Raw genomic sequence first — 21991 nt, 5'->3', positions numbered from 1 at the left:
GGATTAAAAAAAAAGGGTATGTGAAGATCTTGTCAAATATGTGGAAAATGTCCCTGATAAAGAAACAGTACTTTTACAGAATGCAGGCATAGATATGAACATGTAGGACTGCCTGTAACGACTTGCCTCTCCTATGACAGCAACCATGTGAAGATTGTGATCTGCTTCCAGGGTTTACTGTGTACGCCATATATTTCGCGAGTCTAAATTTTCACGAATCGGGAATTCCCGACGATTTCGCGAGTGGTTAAATTCGTGATCATGGAGTCCTGTACTGAACGGAGAAATGTACACGCATACGTCAAATCCACATCGGGATCAGAGACAGTATTTTCGCGTGTCATTAATTTTCGCGAATGCACCTGACACACGAAATTTGCAAAAATAAAAACCTGGTGAAATATTCGGCGTATACAGTATTGCACCAGTGCACAAAGATAAAGATGAGGCGTGCTGTGTTAGCTTACATTCGTATTGTAGAGGACTCCCTTTCACTTTGGAAGCAAATTATCACAGGCATGATATTCTGTAGATTTCAATCTGATTTCAGATTTTTTTTTTCTCATGTCTACACACATTTTGCTTTTTTCCATGTATCAAAATCACCTGAAAATTTTTATATCCGATTTTTTTTTCTACAAACCTCAATATCATCCCTGTATCAACTATTTGTGTTCATTTTCTTCACTCTAGATATTGTACATAGAGAGGTTGTACATCACTGCAGGATGTTTTTTTTTTTCTCCCAGTGGGCCCTTTATAGACTCATTTTAATCTTGATCACATAATGCTGTAGGTGCTGAATATTTTTTAAAGGATTTTATTTTCGCAAATTTTTGCGAGTAAAAAAAAAAAGATTGTTAATTAAGATTATCAACCCATGAAAATATTGACATGCCTGTCTATATGAACGCCTATACTGAAATTATCTTGCAACCCCTGATTTGCTTAATATGTGCCCACAAAATATTTAGCATAGAGTACAGTATTTGGAGTAAAAACAGCACTCACATTGTCAAGTGTCAAGACCACAAATATTCTGCAGCTTAAATACCAGGAACAAATGAAAAAAAAAAGTCAAAAGCTGCTGATGACATGCTTTCATCACTTGACCTATGACCTTATTTGAAAGAACACGCTGTAGTGAAACTTTCGTCATTTATAGTGCAGACAGAACTCCAAGAGAAATTATGCAAGATATATCAGCGAATAAGATCTTTCAGCCTGACCAAGATAGCAACGTACACAACTGTAGATGTGATGCCCACTGGCCATAAACGTCACATACAGAGAGCAAAGCGAGGCCTGTCCCTTTTGCATTTCCTTTGTTGCCATGGTCACGATGTTCCATTTGTTGTGCCGTGCTCAGCATACCTTTAGCAATGTTCAGGTAAAAATTGTCATAGGTGGCATTCAGGGCTGTGTGTTGGGCAAGGTCTGGAGTGGGTGGGTAAGAATGAAATATGCAGAATCACCAGCCAGTTGTAAAAAAAAAAAGAGAGAGAGAGAGAGAGAGAAAATGGGCATAAAAAGTCCATTGTGCCTCGCAGCCCTGTAGACCACAAGAACTTATATGAAGAAATAACTTTTCAATACAGACGCCAAATGAAAAATGTGGCCAGTGATTGACATGTTTCTAGTCTCATCTAACATAATGGGGCCGTATACACTTGAATATATGACAAATCGTTCTGGTTATCACAGATCATAAAACTTTTCTGGTTATCACAAATCATAAAACTGTTCTACAGTGATACTTTATGACTGTAAAATGAAAATCAGTCCTTACAATGAAGAAGAATGCAATTTAGAAACTATTGAGCAGCTTCTGAGTATTAAAGGAAGACAAATTCCTCTACACAGACCAACCTCAACCAGAAGCCTGAGAAGATTTCTTTCCATACCTAAAAGAAGGAGAGACCATCTATGTTACTATGTAGCTTGCTTCATAGGTCACCAGCAATTTGTGAATTGAAAGCTGGATCAAATAGAATTGTCGGACTATGGCAGAGCCTTTGGTGTGGAGTTGTGCAAGGGAAGCCTTCTCTTCCGGACTTTTACAACACGAGGGCAGAAGTGAAACAAGTTGAGAACTCAACATGAAACACATTAAATCTCTCATGGGTGTTAACTTCAGAGAGCTGTAAAAGTGTTGCTGTCAATGTGTATGAGATATGTGTATGTGTATTGGGGGGGGGGGGGTGGAGGGTGGAATTGCAACAAATGTGAGACTAGGGGAGAGAAGCAGCGCTGCTTGACTTGGTCGTCTTCTTGTGGCAGCAAATCAAAACTTGCGTGGGCGTTAGTATTGGGTCGTGAGTTGCGAGGCGATGCTCTGTGAGCGAAAGCTTTTGTGTGTCGTATCAAGATGCTGCTTAGCTTTCATTTGTTACTGTGCATCTTGTGTATGTGTGTGTGTGTGTGTTACATGTAAATGTGCGTGGGAAGTATCCCATGCTGCTTGCAGCTGCGATTGACTCGGCTTCCTCCTGCTACACTTACCTTGGATCTCCCACAAATGCATTGAGTTATAGTCAGGTATGGATTCATCTTTGTCCAGGGATATGAAACTCAAACACATGAACATGCAACAGCAATACCCTGGTAATAATGCTTCTGGTGGCAGTGTCTCTGCGTGGGAGTGGGGGAGGGGGAGGACGTCGCTGAAACACATCCTTGATGCTAATGATTGTGGCTCCATTATATTTGCATTCAAAGTTAACTCCGATCATTTTGTCTTTGTTGTTCCAGGTTGGAAAAATTGTTGTGCTCACAGTATGAATGTAGATAATAATGATCAAGGAACACCACCATGGATAGTTGTGATGTATAATAATTACTTTTGGTTTGTTTGGGTGTATACATTCTTTGGAATGGTAAATGATAAGCCAGGTGAGGTACATTGTATCCCTCGTGGGGATTTCCAAAGGAGGCCAATCATATTTGTTCACTGCTACTCAGAATAGTGCCTGAGATGAAAGACTGATGAATGAAAGATGATATGATATAAAGTTTTTTGGTAGTACATTAAGTTGTTTTTGCAGATCACACTCAAAGTGTCAAGTAGCTTTATATAAACATACAATCATTAACTGTGCACACAACACATTCAAAGATGATGACCCCGTAGAAAAGCGCAATAGAAACTTTCAGACATTGCACATTGGGTGCTACAACAGTCATGAATGCATAGAACAGTATACCCCCCTGGTTTCATTCTTCCAGTTACGTGGGATATCGAAAGTGGCAGTTTGGTAATTGCAAATGTGTGTGTTAAAAAAAAAAAAAAACAGAAAAAGAGAATGTGGCACAGTTCATTCCCTTTGTTGAGTAGGTGAATTGAAAAGGAGCAAATCAAAAGTCAAACCCCTTCATTTCTGTTACCCCCCCCCCCCCCCCAAGCCAGTTATGGAGTGCCTATCCTAATGCTCGGGAACGAGGAGTTGTCATGTGTGACTATGTCGTCATTCAGTGACTGTACGACGGAAATATTATGCCATTTCTTGGGGGAGGGGAACAAGATTTAAAACCTGATGATGATTATGGCAGTAGATCACACAGAACAGGCACTGTCACACAATGAACTGTATCATTGTATGTCATTGGTATGGAAAAAAAAATTGCCCATTTATCACCCCCCCCCCCCCCCCCCCCGCCAATGCACATGCACACATGGGGTTGATAGCAATTAAAGAGTATCTCTCTATTATGTGGGTTGTATTATTATGCCCAGAATGGACAGATAAACTGTTGACATTGGTATCATGTACAACTGTATTCATGTATCCTTTATCAGTATGTATACCTGCTGGATGAAATATTGAATATTAGCTATATTTCTTTGGTATGATATGTCTTGTATCACAATGTCAGAATAGGAATGTGCGAATATGTATGTACATGTATATATCACTCAAATTGTTCCTTAGGATCTGTCTTGGCATCCATTGCTTCCCTCCCCCCCCCCCCCCCCCCCCTTCCTCTATCTCCAGATGCAGCGAACGTAATTACGACACCACAAAGTTCTACAACAGGGTGGCCCACTACCCATTCGACGACCACAACCCGCCCAGGTTAGAGCTCATCCGGCCCTTCTGCGAGGACCTGGACAACTGGCTGGGGGCCGATGGGGCCAACGTGGCCGCGATACACTGCAAAGCGGGCAAGGTGAGTCTTAAAGGGACTGTACAGTACTGGTTGAGGTGAGGATTCAGCTTGTGACGTTTTGCGAGATATTTAGAAACCACTCTATGAAATGTCAAAGAGCATACAATTCTAAGGGGAATCAAAAGTTTATTTGATGAAAATCGGTTTTGAAATGACTGAGATATCCAAAGACAAAGTAAAACAGAAACATACTAATGAAAGTCGTGGCCTGTCAATTTTATTATGATAGGATAGGATATAAGCTGTTTTGGATATCTCAGCCATTTCAAGACCAAATTTCATCAAATAAACGCTGAATCCTTCTTGGAATTACATGCTCTTTGATATTTCATAAGAGGTTTCTCATCTCACCAGAAAATGTTGTAAACCTGACGTTAGGTCTCGAACGAAAACGCACGATCCTTTTAAGGGTGGCTGTCTCCCTTATACTGAAGGTATCCAGGCTTGGGCCTTCTCACAGTATACAGTTGCAGCTGAAGGTGACTGCATTGGTTTAAGTAGTTTCTGTCTTTTTTCTTACCACTGAAAAAGAAGAAACCTGTCCTTGAAAGCAAAGATTTTACCTTTTGAAGAGTCTATTAAGCAGCTTTGAGGTAAAATTTCAGAAGAAAAAAATATGCACACACACACACACCACTACAACAATGGAAAAATCATAGAGCACAAAATGAGAGCGTTGCATCAAATGGCAGATATAGATATTTAAAGATAAGGACCTGATGTAAAAGATTGTACTTTTGCTTTGGGCACATACCTCAATATTTTCTCGTGTTTTTTAATCGAATGTTGAGAGAAAGTAAAAGGAAACTCAAACCATTAAGTAACTACAAATCAATCAGTACTGAAGAGAAAGCCTCCTGCTACTCTGGGCTACCCTTGTGCTAGTTGGATATTTGCGTGGAATGGCGTCAACTTCTCAGTCGACTCTGGTGGTATCTTCAGCTTGGATCAGAGCAGAGCATTTCTCCCTCAGCTCTCCTCAATTCACCCCTCCTTCCCGTGCGGTCCGTCAAATGGCACGGAGCGCGCAACAGGTACAACTTGAAAGAGAGAGAGAGAGAGAGAGAAAAAAAAAAAAGCAGTGTTGGTATGGTTTACACTCTCTGACTGTGATGTTGAGCTCTTGGAGGTCATTAAAAACCGTGAATGGCGCGCTGGGGCGAGTGAGGATGATTGCTTGAGTCACCCCGAACCTTGATCTGGTGGATAGGAAGAGATTCAATATCCCATTGTGCCCTGAGACACCTATCAACTCCTGACATGAAAAAAAAAAATGAGAAGAAAGCTTGCAATTAGATCATGCCCAAGCTGTCCTGCGCGAGATTTGCCCTCATGTCTGGTGTGCGTTACCATTATTTTACTGGTAGAAGCATTACTGTAGCACTGGTCTATACTCTCTTTGTTATCTTCATTACCAGTATTGTACTTGTTGTTTTCTTCTGGCAGACCGTCATACCGGCATATCAGAACTGGGTCAAATTGATCATTAGGAATTAGAACTTGAGGAACATACTCTATGGGCATTCAGTTTTTATTATGGTTCTGATCAGATTTTAGTGTCAATTGTTTATATAATGCTGTATCATTTTTTTTTTTATTGATTCTCAGTAATGGATACGAGTCCTTTTTTTTTCCAGGAGTTGTTAATCTTATGTTCATTATAAATTCTTAAGTTATGGAGACCATCTATCAGTATCCAACTATTGTGTTTGTTTGCAAGATAATGTTATCCCTTCAAAATGAGCAGTTAACCTGATTTGTGCTCACTTTAGTGGGTTTTTTATATAAAAGAGGAAAGGGAATAAGCAGAATTCAGATAAATGTAAATACAGGTATATGGCTGTAAAATCTATTCTTTGTAAGGGCATGAATGAAAATAAAAATTTATATCTATTTGCATTTGTTTTTGTTTTAGTAATTTGTCATTCATGCATGGAGGACACTAAAGTTTATCTACCGGGAAAAAACAATGATCTAAGCGTAAGGTGCTTGCTTGTAAGGTGCTTGCTTGTGTATTGTCTATCTTATGAGGCATACACATCATCACTGAGGACTATTTTTTTTTTCTTTGAAACATCCGTTGAAGATGAGTTGATTTGATGTCATCGTAAGTGAGAACATGCATTGCTCTTTCTTCACATTCAAGAAGAGGAACACAGATGATGTGCAACTTTTGAGTGTTACTGTCATTATTGGACGAGAAAAATAGGAGGTTATGCTCCAAACCCCCTTCCCTCCATCTCGCCCCATTGTGTAAACTATGCGGCATACCTTGGGAGTCAGCAATGCGCCCCACTCAGTAGAGATCTTCCCTTTTTTTGGGAGGGGGGGGGGGGGAGGCACATAGAATAGTGAGGGAGCTCTGGCAAGTGTGCCCGCAACCTGTCGACTTACTCATCTCTCTTTTGGCACAGTGCCCCCCTGCTCCCCGGCAATATTTTTAGCCCCGTATTTTGCGCCGGCTACGGTGAGGAAGGCAACCCTGCGGGGGAAACGCTGACGTGAGCGTCACTCTCGTGATTCACGGCAGTCACAAACCAGCTCCATGCCCCCACTGTTCGGTTTGCCCTTTGCCTGCGTGCGTCGTCGTGAGTACACCTGTGCTACTTGGCCGAGCAGCGTTCACAGACCTCGCCCAGGAAGAGCAGAAACAGACGCGAAAACAAAACAAACCACAACACAGTAGACGTTGCGATGTCATAATTTTAGAAAGCAGAAGCCTGATTTAACACCGTATGAAGGTCTCTAAACTTACTCCCGCTTTCCACTTGGCTTTCAATTAAGCAGTGTACACAAGTGTAATGAAATGTATGCATATGAAAAATAGATTCAACAGACCACCTGTACACTATATATTTGAATTTGCTCTATAGTTTTCTTTGCAGGTTTATTCAGTATGACCCTCAAACATGCTTGGGGTGTGCCAAAGACCAGCCATATCATTGACAGGCATGCCAATCAAATTCCTCGTAAAGATATTGTATGTTGAAAGAAGATATTGGTAGTATGTATTTAAAAAGCAAAGGAGAGGATTATTTGAATGTGTCAGCGAAATGATATATTAGTTCATAGAATCATATGTTATGTCAAGAACTAATAATGTTGATGAAATTATTATTTAAAAAAATAGAATAGGAACTATATAGTAAAGGTCATTAACATCATGTATTACAATTGTGTGGCAGCTTGCCTGTAATTCCACTTGTCAAAGAAATGATCTTCAGTTTTGCAGGAGACCATTTGTTGGTCCTAGCAAAGAGTAAGTCACAGACATCATTCTATTCCACATTTTTTTCCCTTCCGCTGAATCGCTTTGCATTACTTAATTTAATCTCATGGCGTTTAAGCAAATTTGGCATTACTTGCAGCGAAAAGTTCACCATTTTCGCCACAGGGATTCGTCAGGAGCGGGAATGTGTGTAAAAAGTATCTATCAAAAGGAATGAATGTAATGTTGCACTCTGCAGCCAGTTTGACATATCTGCACCTGCTGATGGGAGCTCAGGAGACAAAGTGGCATCAGGGCCCTGTTTTATGAAGAGTTAAAATTGATTTATAGTTGATTTCAGCTGTAGTCTATGGCAGCATGTGTGGTAAGGAAATTTAAAATCGATTTTATCTTTCGATAAAACGGGGCCCAGATACGGTAGCAACATTCTCATATTTGGGCAAGCCTTGTTCAACCTTATTCAGCTGATTAATCAGGGCCCCATTTTTATCAGAAAATATAATTGATTTGAAATGTCCTTAACACACAGGCTGCCATAGACTTATGATTGAAATCAACTATATAATCAATTACAACTCTTCATAAGACAGGGCCCAGTAATGGCAGTCGGTGGCATTTCATAAATGAAGCAAGTTAATGATAATAATAATAACAATAGTAATAATAATTATGATGATAATAATAATAATGATAACAATTAAAAAACAATGATAATTAACAATTAGATTTAATACTAGTAACGTACTCAATACTGGTGTTTCTAAGTGCACCATTTTCTGAATTACAAAATAAACCAGGGTTTACATTGATAGATAAAGAGTAAGAAAAAAAACACCCATACACTTGTGAGTTTCAAACTGACACCAAAAGAACACCTCCTTTGACTGACAACTAGGTCATGACTTGAACTCACCTAGAAATTGAATGTTTGCAAGGAATTCAATAATTCATTTTAGAACAGACGGGCCATTGCAGAAAAAGCTTGATCATAGTATCTCATTGTTTGTAATGAGGTTTGCATTCTCTTTGGTACAGCCCCCCACCCATTGATACAAAGTCCTAACTAGGTCATATAATGCCTCGCACTGCGCCAGCGTCTTTTTGACTGCGGGTGTCATTGGTGACCCATGGTGCTTCAGGTCAAATAGTGATGGTTTTAACTCGCCGAGGAGCCTGCTTGTTGATCGAAGAACTCGAAACATGAGTTGTAAAGTACTGACCTGCAGCTTCGCAGGGACATGTTGGCCTAGGAAGAGACTGGAACATCAGTCTCGTGTCGCAGAGCAGAGAGTCCAACTCAATGCTGCGAAATTTCCTAAAACTTTCAGCTCTTTTAGGGCTTTGCGGCTTCGCGAGCTCGACTGGGGGAACGCTAGCAGCATGATTGGAAGACGACAACAGATCAGTAGGGTGAATGTCATCCAAGACTCTGATCAGTAGAGAGTTGAGAGTGTGGCCGGCTCGATGGATGGGTTCATGAACGTGCTGCCTTAACCCAAGAGAATCTACTCCACCCATAAAGGCTCTAGGGAGGCTATCATTAGAATCATCTACAAGAACATAAAATCACCTATAAGACTAATGGGAAATGCTCATTAATCACAGCAACCTCTATAAGAGTTTGAAAGTTGTTGAGAAGGGTGCTGTCGGAGGTGTCATTAAGTGTGGAGGGAGGGGGACGATAAATGCATTACAGTTTTAATAATGGACAAAGATGTCGAGTCGATTCTGAAATCCAGCAACTCGAGGGATAGCAAATCCTCACAAGTATTTTCAATTCATAGAGCTGTAGATCTATAGTGAACAAAAAAAAAAAAATGCCACCACCTCCCATAGACTTCTGTGATCTATGAATGAAATCATAATTAGGCAAACCACAATTTAGTTGCAATGGATTGAAAAATTACCCTTCATCAATGTAAATAAACACTGATTGTTCAGTGTTTAGTAACAGCCATGATAGAAAGTTATGGGCTTTACATACTTGGGTTGGGCTTGAACCAATAACCCAATTGCTGGAGACAGGCGTCATATCTGCTAGACTACCAAGTTTCGAACTTGCTTTTATGTAGGTCCCATCATATTTCTGTAAAATTTGTTCAACTTTAACTGTAATCTTGATATTGACCAGTTACCATTATGGCTATCATGTGCATATGTTTAGTTGTTGTTGTTGTTTGTAATTGACAATCATGCTTATTTGTGGTCATATTACCTACAGTGTATCCCAATACAGAGCTATGAAGATTGAATGCATTTGATTTGAATTTTTACCATGATTGGTTTAATGTTGTCGGCCGATAGCAAGCTTGCAAACCCTCCTTCATACGGGTTTAGGTAATAGCTGGCAAAGCTGTCTGTTCAGCTGTTAAAAGAGCATTTGAATCATGAACATTCACCCAAACACAAAGGACAGAAACATCAATGACTATGAGGTGGCTAGAATAGATTGTTTCTATGATATATGCAGTGAAACAAAAGCATTTACTGCTGTGAATTTTACAAATTTACCCCCAGTGGCCAGATCATTCTCATTCATCTGCCTGCCTTTCACAAGTCTCTCCCTTTTCTGTTGCCATGGTTACATTGCTGCAGCTCGGCGTGGACGCCAAGCTCCGCGAGATGGGCCCCTCGTCGAAGCCCTACAAGCTCAGAAAACTCGATGAAAACTTTAATGCGGCGGTCTTTATAGGGGTATTAAATGTACTTGTATGTAGGTGTTGCTGTGCCACACGGGGATTCATTGTTCTCAATCTCACGATATCTTCCACTTCCAGGGGAGGACCGGGGTGATGATCTGCGCGTACATGCTGCACCGGCGGCTCTACCAGTCTGCAAACGAAGCCCTGGACTTCTACGCCTCAAAGCGGACCAAGAATAGGAAGGTGTGTATGTATGTATGTCTGTATGTCTGTACATACACTTGTATGTATCTATGTATTTATGTATGTATGTATGTATGTATATTTGTATGTGTGTATGTATGTATGGTGGAGCAAAAAAGCCAAGAAGTTCAGAGTGAAATAAAAAATGGGCATAGCCATCAGGTCCTGTTCATTTGCAGGGTAATTCTAGACAGTCTTCCAGGAAAAAGGAAAGTAGTCTCTCATTGTCAGGGATGGCTGGCATCTCTTCCATTACAAATAACAAAGTGATCCCTACTATACAGATCAAAAGTGCTCACCGAAATTGCAAGTCATTTTGGAGACATTAGTGAAAATCTGAAATGTGAAACCGGAAGCTTGAGCGCGTACAGAATGATACTTAGATCGCTTGTACTTCGTTTTCATCTTCTTCTTGGGTGCAATTGCTCAACAATTGAAACCTATCAAATTTCAGATCCTGTCGTAGCCTGGATATGGTGTTTTTGGGAGAGAGATTTTGTTGAAAGAGAAACTGGCGGCATTTTCTTCTTGACGGGTAAAGAGCATTATTACATTTTTACTCGTGTTAAATCAAGAAGTCAGAGTGAAATTAGGTCAATGGAAAGGTAAAAGCTTTGCTGAATCTGGACTGAAAGTGAGGAAATGATGGAATCTGAAGTTTCACATTTTCCTCTTCCGAATCACACTTCTGGTGGTGACTGTATCATTGCTCGCTGTATGCGTGTGTAACTTTACCCGCTTTCACATTTCGTGTGCCATTTTGGTGAGGTTTCGTCTAATTTCACTCTCTTAATAACATTAAGTGTGAACAAGAGTGGAATAACACTTTAATGTTGCCATCCCTCGTATATTAATGACTGTGTGGAAAGCAAAACCATAACAAAACTTGTACATCATAAACAGCAGGCACAGATATATGTGTATATAAAATGTGCTCACAAATGTATCTGTTTTTTGTTGTTGTTGATAACAGAAGATCTATTTTTCTACTTTATTCATACAATAGTATCCAAATATTATTCCATTTCCTCGATCATATACAGGAAAAGGACAATTCTTGCATTCACATGTACAAGGGGGAAAAAATACATTCAGAACTGCCTTTTTCGCGGCATGAAATTTCCGCGAATTGCCACTGGCATTCAATGCATATAGTGTAGACAAGAACATTTGTGTGCATTTTAATTTTTCGAATATTAGCTCTTTCGAAATTTGCAAAATTGAAATGGGCGAGATCATTTCCGGTTTTACAGTGTACCTGGTTCCTTCAGTATGGGTGGCAAAGGTTCGTCTGATCTAGATTTTTGTGGCAGATTCTCGCGAGGAAATCACAGATTCGGTCTGCTTTGCAATGAGTCATCGACATCATGTCGGCCATCAATCACTGTGAATGACACAAAGAGCGAGTCTATTGGCCCTTCCCACTGTGGGTGGAGCCAGTGGTAATGGTCATATGCCAAGTGGTGAAACCCCCTCCCCTTCCCCCTTCCCCCTCCTCCCCCCCCCCCCCCCCCATTAATAAGATCATGGAAGCCATGAATGCCAGTTGAATGAGTTTCTGCTTTCCATGATCAACCAAGTTGCCAGTACGGAACAGACCCAAGGATGGGTGGATGGATGCCTTTAATCATCTTATTGTTCACAATTGCACCTCAGTCATTGAGAATGAATGCTTGATTCGTCAAAAACTGTTTCACATATATTTTTAGGAAATTTGAACCGTAGTAACGGGAAGGAAAGTGGTAGTGCTTTTGCCTCGTGCTTTGGCCATGCATATGAAAGCCTGTGCTTGTGCCATGGAAATAATATTTAAAAATCTGTTATTCTGGCCCACATTCAAAGGACTATGTGCTGCACTTTGCGAAACTGACGAAATATGCTTGGAAAGACTTCGTTACTTTAAAACGTGTTCCCGTCTTTGCCTGTTTGTTGCAAAGGCGCAGATTTAGATTAAACTCCCTCTCACATACCTCCATTAAATTACTGGAAGCATTTAGGCCATGTTGCATTTGTAGTGGGATCAGCGAATAGTAGCTTTCATTGTCAATGGTTTGTTTACTGCCGGCAGTTTGCTGCAGACGAGCGAAATTAAGAGCGAGCGAGTGTGCTGAAATAGGGCAAGATGATTGTCGACATCCTGCCGTTGTGTTGGCCCACGTCCAAGGATTGTATCCCATATCCATTAGTCCCAGCTATAATCTACCCCGATGACCACAAGCTTGTATTAGTGACCTCACTTTGTTAGCAGTGCCTGGTAGAGTTGAACGCCCGTACAGTCGCAAGCTTGTCATCTAGAGAACCGTACGGGGTGTTCATTATGTGTGTATGTGTGTGTCTAAGCAGGCCTCTCTGTGTGTTTGTTGGTGTGTGTGTGTCTTTGTGGAACTTGAATTAAACCTGAATGAAATAGAGTCCTTCAGTTCTCTACTGATGATGCATCGCAGAGAGATGTACCGTTTGAAATGGTGTCCGACCTCATTAACACTCTCCAACCTCTCAAACGTTGACTGTCGCAATGGCTCTTTCAGATGTCAAAGCGAGACAGTATGCATTATTGCCATTTTTGCAATAGATTGTGTGCTCATTGATGTAGGGTTGCCAGCTAATTTCATGTTTGATGTACATCTGTGCAATTCTCTCTTTCTCCCAATCTGTATGTGTATGCGATGACACAATAAAAGAAAGGTGACAATACCTGGAGACAACCTTCCCCTCTCCAAATGAGATGGGGTAATGAAGTCACCACTTTACAAGCACCCCATTGACCTACCTTCAAAAATGTTACTATCAAAATATCCTCTTTTGGCATGAAATTAGAAATGTTGTATCAGAAGGCTGTTGTGTTGTAATAACCCAATTATAGTGACTTTTAGGCAAAGGGATAGTGCCTCCTTTAAGTAAGGACCAAAAAATGTAATTCTATGAATTGTTTTGTATCCAGACTGGAGGAAGAGTTGGAAGGTGGTGATGTCATCTCCTCAGCTTTGTTGCATATGTATATGTGGTGTCATCAATACCAAGGATTCATAAAACTGTGAAATTTTGTTCATTTCTCCTGCCATGTCTCATTCTGATAAGACTTTTGCCACTCTGTATATTTGATTTTGCCCTGTGACATTGAAGTCATCCTGAATGTTCAAAGATACATGTACACTATGTGAAGATGAAGCGTAGTTTTCAGGAGGGCTCAAAATTCATCTTTCACCATTTGGAATTTGCTGGTGATTATGCCATTGAAAGGGTCTACCAAGAAACTTGTCTGGCTGACGCGATTTGGCAGGATAATGAATTGTTTTGGAGTATTTTGAGACCAAGTGTGTAAAATGATTTAGATCATAGTATACACTGTACATCTTCAATTCCTTAAGAGCCCTCCCCTTTTAGTGGTGGATAGGTAGAACGTTACATCATGATTGATCATGCTCTGGCAGTTGTATTTCCCAACAAGGTCAATTGGTTCACTCTCGCTCAGAAGATCGATGGATATTGCTTTGGGCTGATTTGTCAGTTATCAATTATAGATTTTGAAAAGTTATGTAGCAACCACTATCAGAAATATTTTCAGATTGCAATACAGTCAGTGTACCATTTTGCCTATTACATCACTTTTTATCATTAACCAACTGAAATTGTGTGATCACAGTATTATTTTACAGATTTCTTTATGCATATGTGTCCATTTAAGAACAAAAATCAACAGTTTCCGCAGGCATATGGAAGCTATGTTTAATCTATTAAGCACTTGAAGACACTATCAGAGAAAAGGCTGAACAACCCTCTTTCAAGCATGTTTCACTTCTGTTCTCCGCCCTGCAGGGTGTGACGATACCGTCCCAGAGGCGGTACGTGGAGTACTACGGCGACCTCATCGTCAAGGAGCTGGAGTACAAGCCCACGACGCTCCTCCTCACGCGCATCGACCTCGAGACCGTGCCCTTGTTCAACAGCGGCTCGTGCGCGCCGGCGTTTGTCATCTACCAGCAGAAGGTCAAGATCTTCTCCTCACAAGCCTACGAGGTAATGGTGTCGGTTCTGTCGAACGAAAAGCCAACACAACTTGTCGATTAATTGCTCTTCTCAGGGGTGTGTCAACTTTCCTTTGCAAGAGCCCACGCCCCAAAGTTATCCGATGCCTTGTTGCCATGTTTGAAATTTTACACCAGTAGTAACGGCTAAAAAAAAAAAATCATGGATGCACTTCAATTGCACAACATGCACGTGCAGCTACTTACATTCTCTTTGACAAAAATGATACGGGTATTTGAGCACAGAGAAGACGCATGCTGTGGGTTTCATTTTCAACCTTCTTTTCAAATGGCATATGAGCAGAGACTCCCCTCTTATGGTTTCACAATATTCCTCTGCCCCGAGTTCGATGACCCGCAACATTGTACTGCTTTCGTCTTTTGCCTTTGTGCACTGCCAGCTGAGTTCTCACGTGGGGCACTTTAGACTCCTTTGGGATGCCATTTGCTGCATTGTGTAAAGATTTTCCTTCACTAGAAAAGACAACAAAGGGAGAAGCAAAAGTGTCATTCTATTAGATGTCATATATATCCGTGCAAAAATGAACTACTGTTCGACGAATGTGTCTTGCAGAGCGGCTTCTGGCAAAACCAAGAGTGATTATAACTGCGAAAGCAAAAGTTAACATTGGAATTTTTCTCATATTATTAGTGTACAGAGCGCTATAATGAAGCTGCCACTGTAACAATTTGTAATGGCGTCACAACTTGTACTTTGTACATGACATGAGTTCATGTGTTGTTTTCTTTCTTCCTGAAGCATTAAAGGATTTAATTATGTGACATTTATCCTTGACTGTACAGGGGCCATTTGAGAAATTATCATTGTGAGTAATTTGAAAGCAAAATGTCCTGTAGCACAATGTCACAATGTATTGTGCTGTCTGCTTATACCCACTACTGATCACATTTGCCTCTAGCCTTTGGCTTTTTTTTCCCCTGACACATGTTACACTGTACATACATATTCTGTTTTTATGATTATCAATAAAGTGAACTGAATTGAATTAAGTAATCCACTCCCCTCCATCGTTGATCCCCGTTGCAGGTGTCAAAACGGAGGGAGAAGTTTGTGCGGTGCGAGGTGCCCCTGCCAGTGCCAATATGCGGGGACATCAAAATAGAGTTCTTCAACAAACCGAACAAGCTGAAAAAGGTAAACATCACCCCCCCACCCCCATCCATCAGATGGCACTTGGTAAAGGAGTTCCCCATTTGGCCCCTCAATCACTATCTCCCAAACTTCTCCCCCCCCCCCCCAGTTTTACCAGACTGACCAACCTGAGCAAAAATGGTTGTAAAGTCAAATTTCCTAATACACATTTTTTATTTTTTTTTTGCACACAGATGATATGTTAAATAAGTGTATATAAGTGTATAATAAAAATCTCATAATCGCAAATTCTGATTAGTTGGTTCTGTATCATATGACATATTTGGTTTAGCAATGGATTCCATCGTTTCTCCCATTTTGCAGTGGACTATGGGAGTAAATTCTATCACAATGTTGTGCTTTTTTGACTGAAATTGGAAAGAGACCACTTCAGCTATTGTGCATATTGTCATGGGATTGGGTTCATCAAAAATGCCATTTTGAAGATTCAAAATAAAAATAGGATCGTAAATTGCAATATTTCAGTGAGCCATGCAGAGAGTAGAACATAGCAGCTGGCATCTGAATATTGAACTCTACAGAATTGCACAACATGTACAACACCAAAATACTTGTGTGGGGCAACTTTTCTGTAAGATGAAGCTCAAAAAAAAAAAAAGTTCCGGGTGTCCTCAGAATCAATCTTCTTGAATGGGCCAATATGATGCTATATGAGTAGATTGCCCTACTTGGAAACCTTGTAGATCTACACAAAGTACAACTACATGAAAACTGAAGCAATTTTGAACGAGCCAAGTACGATCATCTATCCCACACTACCAAGTCCTCCACGATGGTCACTTCCTGCAAATGATCCTGAACCAAGGGAGCAAGTCCTGTTAGGCTGTTACCGACTCGCCCCAAACTTTCGGTTTCAGTTTCACGAGGTGCTGTGATTTATGCGTTCATGACGTAGAACATGTTCGAAGCGGGAATGTCATGGACATGTTAGTCACTGGAGCACATGGAGTGCTAGTTTACTCTTGACCTTCGCAAGAAACACACCCTATTGTTGCTTCAAGAATGGCACACGGTGGCACGTCACTGATGTGACGCCACCTGATCATCTGCTCGGGCGGTACAAAATCTTTTCTTAGGACAATAGGAACAATAAAATTCTGTCCCCGTGATTTAGCATGTTCTGTATGCCTGCCTCTAGAAATACCCACATCCCTTCTGTGAATAACCACTGACTTGGCACGCTGTTCGTTGTGATCATCGTTCTTGTCTAGGCACACTGAGCGTGGTCAGTGACATGGTACATTTCATGGTCATTCTTCATCTTCTGTTAAAGTCATCTTTACAGATGAAGTTATTTAGGGACCCCTCCCTGAGCATTCTCTCGCTTGACCTCCCTGCGGTCACGAATTGAAAGTTATTCAAGGTTTTGTTTTGTGTGTCCGTCCCAGTCATGGGAAACGCCCCTATGCTTAGATTGCAAGATATCAGAGGGCAATGACCTCATACATTTGCATGTGTGGGCCCTATTATCATTATTATTATTAATATTTGTTTTTTGATTTTTATACCCCCGCCAAACGAAGTTTGAAGGGGGTATATAGGAATCAGCGGACGGTCGGTCGGGCGGTCGGTCGGGCGGTCGGGCGGTCGGGCGGTCGGTCCGTTGCAAATCTTGCGTCGCGAACTACTTCCTCAGTTTTCAACCGATTCCCATAAAACTTGGCACAGATGTGTGCCTTGGGTTGTAGATGTGCAAGACATATTTTTTGACACTACCCAAAAGTACGTTGCCATGGTAACGGCATATTATGGGCAAAAATGGGTACAAATCTTGCGTAGCGAACTCCTCCCAGTTTTTGATCAATTTTTATGAAATTAGGTACAGATGTTCATCTGAATATGTTAATGTGCAAGACACATATTTCCGCAGTGGCAAAAAGTGCGTTGCCATGGTAACGGCATGTTATTGGTAAAATATAGGGCAAAATGCTTCATGGCAAAACTGCTTCATCAGTGTTCTTCCAATTCTCATGGAATTCATATTGAATGTTTGTCTTAGGATATAGGTCAGCATGACACATTTCTTGACAGTGACAAAAAGTATGTTGCCATGGTAACAGCTCACATATTATGAGCCAAAATGATGGAAAATTTTGTGTTGCAAACTACTTCCTCAGTTTTTGCCCAATTTCCATGAAACTTGGTATAGATGTGTGCCTTTGGTTGTAGATGTGCAAGATGCATTTTTTGACAGTACCCGAAAGTACGTTGCCATGGTAACGGCATATTAATGGCAGAAGATCAAGGAAAGATCTTGCGGATTTAACTACTTCCTCAGTTTTTTGACCAAAGCTTATGAAATGTTGTTTTGACCAAAGCTTATGAAATGTTGTTTGGCGGGGGTATAACCAGTCGCTGTAGCGACATTTCTAGTTGTTTTTTGTTTTGTAGGGGATGGCAGGGGGTTGTTTGGGTTCCCCTAGGCTCTCTGCTTTGGTTGATGTGTAAGTTGATTTCGTGTGTAGCTATCTTGACAAGGGAAAGTGGCATGCCGCATTGTGTGTTGCCACATCACATGATTCCTTTTACAAATCCCAAAGGCATCTTACTGTCACTTTGACGATGAAGCATTGAATCTGATTCCCTGCATAGATGTTGTATCACAAAATAAGGCAAAAGCGATTTCATGTACCTTTATGTAAATTTGATCAGAATTGTCAGGTCTCTTTCTTTGTCCATTTGTGAGATAATGAGGTAGTTTCTATTCCAGACCTTCCCTTACCCTCCACCCGCCCCTCCCCCACACTTATACATAAGCAGCACCCAATACAGTTCAACCTCCGTTGTCTGGCCATGTTGGGGCTGGCGCCCATTGGCATTGGATAAACAGTTTGGCTAGACATGGGAGAAACAATGTTCATGTGCTGTATGCAGCATGTAACTGCAGACCCAGTGGTAGCTAGGTAGGTAGCATACATCATAACAGTGGTGTAATCTAGGCTAAACTTCTTGAAATTGTAGTCCGCCTTTTTTTTAGCGGAAATTGAAACATTTCAATGTAAAATTCATATTATGTTTCTGTTGGGAATTAACAGGTAAATCCTGTGAGTTTTGTAGGAGGTTTGATTGAGTTTGAAATCGCTTTATTTTTCGTGTTCACTGAACGCGTCCGGATGATAAGAGATGGCCGCATAATGGAGGTTGGACTGTATTCCATTTAGTAGTGTTGTGGGGCGAGATCGGGAAGAGGGAGCTTCAGATGAGCATACATGGTCTGTCTGTCGCATGACAGTGGCCCCTCAACACGTCTGTCATCTGTCGAACGACAGCCTTGACAGGAGAGCCTTCTTTCTCGGAATCCACCTTGAGTCACGGCATCGAACCTCGGTCAGAAGTCGATGACACCAGATTGCTTCAGCTGTGAATGCCGCCTTCTTCCCCTGCTTCCATCTCTCTCTCTCTCTCTCTCTTTCTCTCTGTATGTGTGTGTATATGTATGTGTGTGTGTGTGTCTGTGTGCCTGTCTGTCTGTCTGTCTCTCCCCATTTCTCATCATTGGGCAGCTGTTTTCCATGCCTTGACCGAAAGGTCAGAGTGAAGACAATGTGCCGTCCAGATTGAGTGGAGCGATAGGTCGCAGATTAACACGACGGATAATGCATGGACTGACAGTGAAGTGATCAATGACATCTCGTTGAGGACACGGACGGGGGGACCAGTAGGACGTAGGTCTGACTCAGACATGTGTGACGTAGGGGCATGATTTCTATAGGCACCCATGACCTGAACCTGAGATATTAAAATGAGAGATATGTATTTTTAGTAAACATTCGGCTATTCTTGTTCATGTTCTTCTTCTCTCCTGGAATAGGACCGGATGTTCCACTTCTGGTTCAACACGTTTTTCGTGGCCAACTCACCCAGCAACTCCGCCCCCCACCAGCGTCTTGCCAACGGGTCCGACAACTCATCGCAGTGTAGCGAGGACCTGGAAGTCCTCGACTCGGATTGCATCGTCCTCCGACTCAACAAGGACGAACTCGACCGCGCCAACAAGGACAAAACCAACAAGTTGTATTCACCCAACTTCAAGGTAAGTAAGCTTTTTTCAATCCCCAATATTTGTCTTTCATAAGCACTTCCTACAAAGGGAAGTTGTTACTTTCTTTTTTGTTTCATCAATATGCTTCTAACTTTCTCTTTCATCTTCTATCTGGACCATCTCCCCCCTCCCCCCCTCCCCCATTTGCCTTCTGGTCCCTGGATCAAAATGAACAGGTTTGTCTATCCATTTATCTAGATCTCTTTATTTCATCCTGAAAGTGAATGCATAACAGAGAGCAATCTGATTTCTCTATGCTTTGCATTGTCCGTCTCGAGCGTACCTGTCTGCAGTGCACATTTGCTAACTCTTCAACATTGTTTGAAGGTTTATGAAACTGAATGAAACAGAAACTTGCCGGCTGTTAATCATCCACATGCCCCAGACTCCTCGGCTACGAAAACACAACTTTGCCTCAGTCACCTGAGAGGGCGATGCTCTGGATATAAAAAACAAACAAAGCATGTCCTCACAATCACTACTGTGGTGCATATCATGGACGGTGCTGCTGAATACCCTGAGCTTCGTTTTCCACTCTTGAGAATGCAATGTTGTGAAAGTTGATACTCTTACCTCCTCAAAACAACCACGTATCCCAAAATCCACACATAAAAGCAAAGTGTTTAGGGAAACTTGTCATCTCAGATATTATAATTTAGCGCAGGAACCATTTGATTCCCATACTACAGGAAGGTTTGTCAAATGGAGAGTTTCTGACACTAGGGCTTTGGCTAGCTCCATCAACCCTTAAGGGACAGAACTTCCCCACACCGCAGCAACTGGGTGCTGTTCAGACACCTGTGTGCTGTTGCCTTCTTCATGAAGTACTTGTTGCTCTGTTGACCTTACATAGGAGAATGCTTTATGATTAGACCTGTTCATTTTGGGTTCTGTTTTCTAAAGTTAATGTCTATTTTAGCCGTATTTATACACTGACATACTGTAGCAATGCGCCTGACTCATTGCATTACCCATTGAATCATTTTTCTTCTTCTTTGGAAGCCCTCCCAGTCATGGCCGAGTCAAGTTACAGTGTTTGAAAACCGAGTAGGTCTATTCATGGAGGAGGATCAATGCTCAGGGAAGAATTCTACTGGATGAATTCAGTTAAAAACAAAAGAACCATACGTAACAGCTCAACATGAATTTGTTGTGTAACATGATATCCCCTTATGAAAAAGAAAATTAACAGGTAGCGAAATGTTTTTGCTCACACGTGCCTTCTTATTCAGTTGTTGCGCAACATGTCTCTGTTGCAACGGACATAAATAGTTATTTATGTTGAGGAATGACAATCATCTATTTTTGTCAGTCAGGTGCAAGAAAAAATAAATTCCATCTCCCTTATGTGAGTCCACACAAGGGAAATGACAGAAGACAGTTTAGTTTTCATTTACAAATTTATTTTAACCATAAAGCTTCACTGGTCCCACTTGCGCCTTTCTTTGCAAGACTGATGACAAAACGTGTAGTGTGAATCCAAATGAGCAAATTTCATTCGATTACTTTGAATCTCTGTTGCCTCATTCTTTATTTATAAGAAAAATGTATAATGACATATGTCGTTGATGTACATCTATGCGTATGTTTAGCAATATTACATCCCTTCTGTTTTTACAGGTGAAGTGTTACTTCAAGCGGGTCGAGAGCGAAAAGTCGCGGAGACCATCAGGCGATAGCAACGATCGGTCGTCAGGCACGAGCAGCGACCATGAAAATAGCGATGGCGAGGACATATCAGACACAGACTCCGAGTCAGAATGGGATCAGATGGAAATCACGCGTGTATGACGCAGCGCTCGCCACAGCGCCGGGACATCTCAAGGACAATGTGCGGTTTTGGAGAACGTACAAGGCAACTCTGCGGATTGCACGCCTGCCTTTGCATGTTCATACTAATCTTTTTGACTGAGTAGGTAGTGCTGCGTCTCCCCACAACGACAGATCCGCGACCCGTCCTCCAGCATGCATTCGTGTCGACCAATCAGGGACAGCGATGCCATCGTGTGACATCCAGTCAAAACAAAAAAAAATTCTTTTTTGGTGTGAACTTGACGTTGCCGGCCATCGCAGAGCCACAGACTCGAATTGTGCCTGTTCGAATGAGGTTGGTTTGCATGGGATGTTATCATCTCGAGGAGAGGGAGCAGTTTTGGTGTGCCTAGCGATCGAGAGGAACCGGTTGTACCCTCCAATAATTGAAATCCAAAGATGAGTGGGGGACGGATAACTCGGGTGCGGGTGGTGAAGGGTGGGGGATTCTCCCCTCGTAAAGAGAGCTTGGACAATGCTGCTCTGGAGGGAGCATCTCATCTCGAGAGACGACACCACGCCTCATCACAGCTGCTGCGAATTGCTGCAGTTGACTGCAGAGGCTGCAGCTGTAGCTCACAGAACCCCCAACACTCTTGTTGTCGAGGTCTGCAATTCAGAGGAAACCGAAAGGACGCCAGAAGATGAAACTATGCC

The 21991-nt window shown here is 41.6% G+C and overlaps 1 protein-coding gene across 1 annotated transcript in view; it reads left to right on the top strand.

The window, feature by feature from the left end:
- LOC139724732 (phosphatidylinositol 3,4,5-trisphosphate 3-phosphatase and dual-specificity protein phosphatase PTEN-like) overlaps positions 1–21577 on the top strand; it is a 44727-nt gene extending 23150 nt beyond the window's left edge. Inside the window, exons 4-9 of the mRNA XM_071635854.1 lie at positions 3993–4167; positions 10174–10281; positions 14098–14298; positions 15355–15462; positions 19292–19513; positions 21143–21577. Coding sequence (XP_071491955.1) covers positions 3993–4167; positions 10174–10281; positions 14098–14298; positions 15355–15462; positions 19292–19513; positions 21143–21313 — 985 coding nt within the window. The 3' untranslated portion in view covers positions 21314–21577. The remainder of the gene's footprint in view (positions 1–3992; positions 4168–10173; positions 10282–14097; positions 14299–15354; positions 15463–19291; positions 19514–21142) is intronic.
- The last annotated feature ends 414 nt before the right edge of the window (positions 21578–21991 follow it).

This window comes from Diadema antillarum, unplaced genomic scaffold (genome assembly GCF_040938485.1).
Source record: "Diadema antillarum isolate AM-2024a unplaced genomic scaffold, OU_Dant_1.0 scf00000226, whole genome shotgun sequence".
Classification (NCBI taxonomy): Eukaryota; Metazoa; Echinodermata; class Echinoidea; order Diadematoida; family Diadematidae; genus Diadema; species Diadema antillarum.
This window is presented reverse-complemented; position numbering and strand designations above follow the sequence as displayed.